This window comes from Miscanthus floridulus, chromosome 9 (genome assembly GCF_019320115.1).
Source record: "Miscanthus floridulus cultivar M001 chromosome 9, ASM1932011v1, whole genome shotgun sequence".
In the NCBI taxonomy this organism is placed as follows: Eukaryota; Viridiplantae; Streptophyta; class Magnoliopsida; order Poales; family Poaceae; genus Miscanthus; species Miscanthus floridulus.
In genome coordinates this window covers 123,707,790-123,716,831 of record NC_089588.1, presented here as the reverse complement: position 1 = coordinate 123,716,831, position 9,042 = coordinate 123,707,790, and the positions used below count along the sequence as shown (strand labels likewise).

Genomic DNA, 9,042 nt, shown 5'->3' with positions numbered 1-9,042 from the left:
ACCTACGAGAAGAAACATGAATGCAAAGGCTCCCTAGAGAGCGGACCAAGCCATGATGACAAAGCATCCACCAAGAGAAGACAAAGAACTAGCAACATTGGCGGCAAAGCATCTGCCTGAGAGTATCTGCAAAGAGAGAGGACGGTACACAATTGGCAGCAAAGTATCTACCTGAGAGGGGACATAGGACAGCGACGGCGGCAAAGTATCCACAAGGTGAACCGGCTACAACAACGGCCAAGCATCTGTCCGAGAGGATAAGAGCAACCTTGGCGGCAAAGATCTACAAGGTGATAGGCAACAAAGTATCTACTAGAGCTGGGGTTCCAAAACAGCGACGGCGACAAACAATCCGCAAAGCAAGAGGCCTGTACCATGCAATTAAAGCCGTGGGCTCAAATTTCAAAGCAAATTAAATTTTTTTTGAGGGGTTCAAAGCAAATTAATGTGGCACGTAGGATTTGATATCGACATTTCTTTGGCAAGCTATGGAGTCCATCATTTGGGATTCGACCAATGCGGGTAGAGTCCATCAGTCTTTTGTTGAAGTAGAATACTCGGAATGATTTTTTTTTTAAATGCTCACAAATTTTTTTTGCAGCTTTTAGTTAGGAGGATATATATATTGGCTGCAAATCATGGCACTATTGCAACAAATTTCTGGAAACAAGAAGCTTATGATTTATGCGTGCCACACCTTGAAGTTATTGACCTTGCCGATAATGCCCATTCCTGAACAGCGATTCATTAGATGAATTGGACAATAATTAGAAACTATTGCTTACATGTGTTTTTAGCTAGACACATGGGCGTGGATCGGAGTAGGTGGTATTTTGGCTACATATCTGTAGTAATATTTTTCTAGTTCTCTTTGTAGTAGGATTGAAGCCAGCCCGAACTTCTTTGCCATTATATAAAATTATCCTCTTCTTTTTTCCGTAGTATATACATATAAGCACATAGACAAAACACTCACCTACACTACGCAGAAGATAATACGTGTTTCTCAGGATTTGAGCTCAAGACCTCTACAATTTTGTTTCGGAGCGCACATACCAGCTGAGCAACACGAAAAATGTATACATATAGTTGATGCTATTCTTGTAACTACATGTTCGAATCTTATATTGTATATTGGACACTAAAAACAATCTCAAATGAAAAGGTTATTAACTACAAAGCTGTAGATCTAGTGGAGTACTAGAATTTTGATGTTGACTTTGTCTCCATTCAACATTGTTAATCATGTCAAATCTGATCTGAGAACTTATATTGGGACTTATGAACCTTCTCAAATTAAAAAGTTGTCAACTACAAGGTTTGAAACGTCTTTAAACTCAACAATTTTGATTTAAAGTTTATCTTAACCCGATCTTATATGAAAAAGATATAAATTTTTTATTCAAAATAGATATCACTAGTGGTTCATGCCACAACCTGACCTATCACTGTCAATTCGTTGGTTCAACGGATAGTGATAGACAGCCTATCACTACTTGTTAAAGCCACACATATCACTGTTGGTTCTGAAGCAACTGGCAATGCTAGTGTGGCACTCATTATCATTTTTGGCGTATTGTTACAGGAACGAGCACACACAGACCCAACACATATGAGCACCTCCCAGAGAGCGATGAGTCGCAAATCTTGAGATTGAGAAAGTCATCGCATACATATAGGAGTTGTGGTTGGCCACGTTGTCTACTACTAATTCAATAATGATACTTCTTGGTGCTATAAATCTCAAAACATGAACATCCATCGAAACTGAAATTCCATCAGAAAATCTCCTGCCAAATGCTTTGTGAGGTCAGCTAACATGAAAAACCAGATGAATTGCAGTGGAGTAAGGTAATAGCATCTTTTGGGCTACTCTGTCCAGTCTTTTTGGAGTTCCATTTGAACTTCTTCTAAATGTATTGTTTTATTTAACAGTTACAGTGACTAAATTAGAAACATTTCCGGGCCCTAATATATCATTATGCAGAAGTATAAACAGATGGATGCCAATACAAAGCTTTCAAGGGTGTTATTTTCAGAGGAGTGTCATATGAGCTGTAGCGATTATTGAACAAGTGGTAACTAGGAATGGAATATTCCATAGAATCTTTAAAACACATGCACCTCTAGTAGTTTTACAAACATTTACTTAAATGTTTGGACTGCTCATCTTTGCTTCTTCTCAGCTGAACATTCAGAGCTTTAACTGTATCTTGACATAGTTCGCCACTGACTTTTCCATCTCAATCAGTAATAATGCAAGAAGGATGACCATGAAGCATCAAGATATTACTGATGAAAGCTTGAGCAACATCATGACAATGAACGGGACTAGAAATGATGTTCAATAAAAACTTACATTGTTTGTAAATGTATCCACCAGACCACCACAATCTGGATAACACCTTTATCTTTTATTATCTGGGTAGGCCTTCAAACAAAATCCATGGTCATGTTGGAGAAGCCAATGTCAGGAATGGCAACGGCTCTTGAAATTGAGGAAAGTTCACATGCTTGATGAACTTTAGATTTTCAACATATATACTGCTCGATAGTAGTAACACTTCAAAAATTAGCCCAAAACACCACTACACCCAGAGGAAAACGAGACCCAAGTTATGTATGAAACCTGGGAGGAGAATAATGTCAGTTGACGTGTGGCTACAGCTAGCTGTGATGGATGTCCCATATGCTGGAGCCAAGCGTGAAGTAGATCCAATACCACGGATGTAGCCATGCCACAAGTGGATGTTCTGTGGCTGCTTCTTTCTCCTGTCCTAGTACTCTCCCTGGTGCCGGCACCGGCCATCTCCGAAACGGCTCAAACACCAACACCGGATTGCCATAGCAATACCATGTGCGGCGATGTAACCATTCCCTACCCATTCGGCTTCAGTGAAGCCTGTTTATGGGATGAATCCTTCACCCTCTCCTGCAACCATAGCTTTAGCCCTCCGAGACCGTACTATAGCAATATTGAGGTGATCAATATTACTGTGGAGAGAGGCGAGATGCGTGTCTTCACCGGCGTCTCGCGCATCTGCTTCAACTCGTCCACAAACGTGTCTGACGAGTACTCCTGGTGGTTCAACTTCACCGGTACCCCGTTCCTGGTCACGCCGGGCCGGAACGAGTTCACAGGCATCGGGTTCCACACCCTGGCGTTGCTCCGTGGCAAGGAAGACGACAGCTACTTCAGCGGCTGTGTAACGACGTGCACTAGCCTCGATGAAGCTGAGTTTGCCGGCAACAGCAATGGCTGCACAGGGCTCGGATGCTGCCAGATTCTGACCCCGAGCAACCTGAACAAGATCGAAGTTCAATGGCAAGTCAGCACCAACCGTGCCTGGAAGTACAGCCCATGCAGCTACGCCATGGTGGACGAGAAAGGATGGTACGTACACGTCCTTCTCCTTCATTCTTGAGAGCCTGCGCATTGTTCAAAAGATTGTCCTCGTTCGTTCTAGCCAGTGTCTCCTCTATACTGCAACCCAATGAGAAAGCACAATACGATCGACGCATCGTTCTCATGTGACACGGATGGTGAACCTGAAGAGACACCTCCAAATCTCCAACCATCCTCATCCCACCGTCCTCACTTGAGGGCCTGTTTGGCTACACTTCAATCTACTCCATTCTGCATGGTTTGAGAGGGATTGAGGTGGAAAATTATTAACTATTAGAGTTTTTGGGATGGGGAATCAATTCATCTTAGATGGGGTGATGCATTATAAGTCTGTTCCATAAATTTAGTAGTTTGTGATGATTGAGGTAACGATGGATTAACTCATTTTATTCCATAAGCCAAACAAAAAACTAAAGAGTGAGATGATGATGGACTGCCTTATTCCACAAACCAATCATCCCATAAATTTACACCTCGATCCCCCCAACCCATGTGGATTGAGGGGATTGGACTGCTGATAAACAGGCCTTTACTAGATCACTGTTAGTCTGCAAACCTACAATAATAATGAGAGAGAATGAAGTAGGGAATACTCGATACATTGATTAGTGAGAATCAGTTAGTGCTGAGTACATAAGGAAAAAGTCCACTTTACCTCCCTCATCTTTTGCGATAGTCAGCTTTGCCTCCCTGATCTCGAAAACCAGAGAAACGACCTCCCTCATCTATCCAAACCATGCACATGACCCCCAGTCCTGGTTTCAGCTGTGATTTTGGCTTTGTTGGCGCCACGGTGGATATGGGCCAAGCTGACTCAGCCCCAGGCTAAATAGAAAGGAAGAGGTCCCGTGAGCCAAAAAAATCCCCCCAAACGCCGGAGACGACGCCCACGCCGGCAAACGGAGAAGGGGAGCAGCGGCGAGGCGGTGGGATCTGGGCGCTGGTCGGGCGCAGGGCGCAGCGCGCAGCGCGCAGGCAGGAGCATTGCCGCTGCTCGGGCACCGGTCGCCGCAAGCAGTGAAGCACAGGATTTGTGCTGACCAGGGTGAGCGGTAAGGCACAAATGGATCTGTGTAGTTTTGAGTTGTTTTTGTTTCGGATTCCTTGATTCCCTTGGAATTTGTGTTGTTTAACTAGTGATTGGTACATCTGATTATGATTATAGCCTTTGCTTTATATTTGTATAGAAGTGTTGCTACTTTCGTTCCATGTTCCGAGGTTACTAGATACAAGAAGGGTCGTTGCTTTCATGCGTTTTATATGGTACATACATCTCCTCGGTGGTCTCCCCGGTGGTCTTAGATCACATGCAAGGTAGGGACGTAACTGGCATTCATGTGTGCACCAGCAAGTTGCCGATCGAGTTGGCATTTGCTCATCCTACTTGCAGCCCACTATATATGGCCTACCAAGACTCCAAGGACATCCCATCTCTGAGACGACAAAGCCATCCAGATCAAGAGCAGCTAGAGGAGAAGAAATGTACGTAACACGGCCTCTGTCAAGGTATCTGGCCGACCCCAAGGCCACGGCAGAGCCACCGCCTGAAGGACCGGGCTCAGGGTTCCTCGTCGTGCTCGACGAGGCTACGGAGCAAGCGAGTACGCTCTGCTGTGGCCTGTGCCTAGATCCCAGGGTGCGCTGTATCCCATTCCCGCAGAACCGGCAGCTCTCCGTGAAGCAGGGCAACAGCTCTGATCCATTGGAGGGTTTCGGGAAATGTATCGATGTTATCTCGGAGATTCTAGGTAAGGCATTAGATGACTACTACAGAATCGATTTTTAGGGGCGGCTCGTAACCATTTGAAGGGGCGGTTTGGCCAGCCGCCCCTACCGCGGTGTTTCCAGCCGCCCCTACAAATCAATTTGTAGGGGCGGCTCGTATTACCAACCGCCCCTACAAATCAATTTGTAGGGGCAGCTAGAAACACTAGCCGCCCCTACAAACAGGTATTTGTAGGGGCGGTTCAATCTAGAACCGCCCCTACAGTACGTTTTCCCGCCAAAAAAATTCAAATTTATAATTCAAAATCGCGTTGCCGAACGTCCCGCGACAAACGTTCCGAACCACGTTCGTGTTGCCGAGCGCCCCATGACCAACGTTCCGAACCACGTTTGCGTTGCCAAACGCCCTGCGACCAATGTTCCAAACCATGTTTGCATTGCCGAACGCCCTGCGACTGTGACTACAAGCACAAGAGTATTCTATAAACTATAATTACAAGTCCAATTCATAAGAATATATACAACCCATCATTAAATATACAAATTCCATACATATTCTTATCAACGTCCTAGAGCTAGCCTTTCAGCCTCACGAAGGTGATGGTACTGAGGATTTGTATCTAACCCAGACTCTCGGTCATGGTAGGCGCCTCTGACGTGTACAATCTGGTCCAATATGAAGTTGCAAAGGTCGCCGACGAGCTCTAAGAGTTGGTCATCCTTGTATGGGTCTATTTTCATTCCTTTCTCTTCTCTCCCCTACAAGAGAACAAGTTTCGGTTTAGTATTTGATACCATGTACAAAGTTTTTATACTACGGGTGAAGATGTTCAAATTTACCCTTAAGGGGTGTCCCCTGTAGGCACCGGTGTTAATCATCATAGAACATATATAGTATCCACAATGTACACTCTCAGGCCTCTGCTTGGGGCACTGTGTGTTTTGCATATGAAAATGTTAAGTAATGCTTTTGACAGCCATGTAACGGAGTACTGAAGAAGTAAGTTACACTTACCGCACATAGTGTTTTTATAGTCAGCTTTTCCTTCCTTACTGGATCATGCCTTCCATGATGAATAGTGACATAGAACCTAAATGCCCTGTTCGAATTATTTTAGCAAATATAACTTTTTAGTATCCAAAAGTGAACGTTACAAGTATGTATACAAACATATAAGCTAATGAGGATTGTCGATATGTATACGTCTTGAGAATCAATATGAAGCCTTTGTATGTCACTGTGTCCCTATCTAATGAATCAAAGACCCATGCATGCTGCTCCCGACATCAACGGCTATACAAATCTAGTGGTTAATGCAAGGATTTAATCATAGAACTAGATAAGTTCTTTTGCATCGAATAAAATATATTGAACAAAGCTTTAAGTATAGAGTTGAACTTACTCGAAGTTGTATGGTAGCCATATAGTAGAGTGTTGTTGGAGATTTTTGAAAGCCATGGCAATGTATGCCGCAACCTTAAGGCACTCTTCCCTTAGTTTCACCGTACGGATGCGCTCTTTCTCCCGAAGAGTCTTTGTAGCAGCTAGCTCTTTGGCATCTAGTGTCCACCATTTAGGGTAATTAAAATTTGTTTGGGCTATAGCTTGAGGGTCTACATATCTGGCTTTCACACTTGGCATTTGTTTGACAATGTGCACTTGCATTCTACAAATCATGGCGTGGGTTAGTTACAACAAAATTCAAAGATTATATTCATATCATATCGGGAGGACAAGGACTTACAGGCACCATGTGCGAATTAGATTCATCTCCATTTCTCCCAGGTGAAAGCATGTGTGCATGTCATTGAAGTCAAAGACAATTTTCCCGGCTGGGCTTCCAAATGTGCCGGTGGGGAAGCATGCTTGTATGTTATCTATGCTTGTTGGGAGAACATGCAAGTACCAATCATGGAACCTTCTCATTCCAAGTGGTAGGCGCTGGATGTCCCGGTTTGGTAGGAAGGGCTTGCCTCTTTCATATGTTTTTGGGCGAAACTTTGACCATTCGATGGCATCAACATTTGGATACTACTTTGCAATTTGGTGGAGTTTGCTAGTGACGGCCTCCTCAGAACGCCGTGATGGGACTTTTTTAACTTGGTTCTCAGGCTTGAACTGGTCATGGGAATACCACTTGGACACCGACGAGACATCTTTGATCGGAACATAAACTGGCCTTATGTTGATTGGAATCTTCTTTTGGAGTTCCCATTCTAGCATGTCCTCATCTTCTTGTGCATAACCTTCTTCAGGAGGCACTCGTTGTTCATGTATCGGTTGTGCTTGTTGAGAAGACTATGGCATCTCATCATGCACTTGCTCGATACGAGCTAGAGAAGGTTGCACCATCTCATCAGGCACATGCTCGCTAAAAGGCGGGGAAGAATGTGGCATCTCAGGAATGTGGGGGTCACGAGACGGTGAAAATATCTCCCCAACCTCAACAACTCGCTCCAAATTTGGGAGAGGGGGAGGCGGCGAAGAAGCAGTCAATATAATGTCCTGTTTGTGCCAGAGGATGAACTACCCCATAATGTCTCCGAGTAACACCAGCCCCTCGGGAGTTGCGTAGTCTATCCTCCACTGCATGAACTCGGGCTTCACTGTATGCACGTTGACCCTAGTGTAGTCTGGCGGTATCTTATTATTGTGGTGTAAGCCACCGGGAGGATGTGCCACACTTGTTGCCACCTCCATCACAGTGTTCTACCAGCCGCTGAGAAACACCAAGGTGCAACTAGTTGGTTCCCGTATGCGATCGACTAGGGTTGTGGCTGCAGTGGAACCTTGGCTGCTAGGAACTTTTGGAGGGCTGCCAACTAATGCCAGTTCTCCCAGCGGCGTCACTAATATCCGTGGCTCCATAGATAGTCCTTGCTCCTCCAGCGCCTTCACATCTAGAGCCTTCACTTGTAGCTCAAGACTAGTCTCCCGGCCTCGGCCATGTTTCTTGTACATGTGCCTGTCCTCTTCGAATCCTTGCTTCTAGGTTGTCCTTTTCCCTAGCCCCCTAGTGCGGCCTGTGTGCTCCTTGTTTCCCAAGCTAAGGCTAAGCACCTCCCTCTCTCTAGAAGGATTGAATGAGCCCTTCTCCTTGTCTTCAGCATATTTTAGTATCCTTGATACCGCCTCTTGGGTCTCCAGCTTATCCAACTAAAGATTACTGCCGGATGATTCTGTACTCCTCGCATATATCCAGTTCCTTGAGCGTACCTTCAAATTCATCACATCAATATTCCCAACAGTTGCGGCCTCTTCATCCATCTTCCTAAACTGTTCTTCCTTGGCATAGTAGCCACCAGGGCCTAGATGATGGTGGTGTTTGTTCCTCTTCGCCAGCTCGGTGTTACGGGCACAGAGTTCTAATGCCTCATGTGAAGTCTTCTGAGCCACGAGCTCCTCCCATTGACTAGGAGTTATTTTGCCAAACTCGTTGAAGGGAGTTAACCCCTTTTGGATATACTTCGTGTTGAGCTCCGACCTCCAACATCGTAATGACTCTCCCATCATCCCGATAGCATTTTTTTACCAATTCATGCTTACCCTCCAGAAATCTAAAATTGAGCTTCAGCTACCTATCCCATAGTGCATTCTTTGTGTTCTCTGGTACCTCTTTCTAGTTAGGGATTGTTGGGTTCAATTTATCTCTTACTAGGGCCCTGATCGCATTGCGGAATTATCCTCTTAATTCCTTCAGCTCAAGGATCTGCCCTGCTGGCCCGACCTCGGTTATCACATAGCACGCCTTATCTGGATATAGATTTCCTATTCTATCCCCTCATTTCCTCTTAGGCTTGGTAGTCGTGGTTGTGTCTTGAGTTTATGGAGCAGAGGCATCGTGATCCGTCTCTGTGGCTGTTGCCTCTGTTCTCCTTTCCTCTACTCCATCTTGTCTAGAAAGATGTCG

The 9,042-nt window shown here is 44.9% G+C and overlaps 1 protein-coding gene across 2 annotated transcripts; it reads left to right on the top strand.

Annotated features, from left to right (window-relative positions):
- Window positions 1–2,443: 2,443 nt before the first annotated feature.
- LOC136482855 (wall-associated receptor kinase 2-like) lies at window positions 2,444–6,024 on the top strand. Of its 2 annotated transcripts, none has more exons than XM_066480032.1 (2): window positions 2,444–3,394; window positions 5,778–6,024. In XM_066480032.1, exons 1-2 carry the CDS (start codon window positions 2,736–2,738, stop codon window positions 5,785–5,787), a joined length of 669 nt encoding a protein of 222 aa, XP_066336129.1. In that variant the 5' UTR covers window positions 2,444–2,735; the 3' UTR covers window positions 5,788–6,024. The 2 variants fall into 2 exon arrangements, with proteins under 2 accessions (XP_066336129.1, XP_066336128.1); XM_066480031.1 differs by lacking the exon at window positions 5,778–6,024 and adding an exon at window positions 4,172–4,534.
- The last annotated feature ends 3,018 nt before the right edge of the window (window positions 6,025–9,042 follow it).

What these genes read in the sequence shown, in the direction of transcription:
- LOC136482855 (XM_066480031.1), top strand. Translation starts at nt 2,736, where the DNA reads ATGCCACAAGTGGATGTTCTGTGGCTGCTTCTTTCTCCTGTCCTAGTA. An exon ending in ATGGTGGACGAGAAAGGATG is followed by an intron (nt 3,395 to 4,171) that starts GTACGTACACGT and finishes TCCTGGTTTCAG; the next exon opens with CTGTGATTTTGGCTTTGTTG.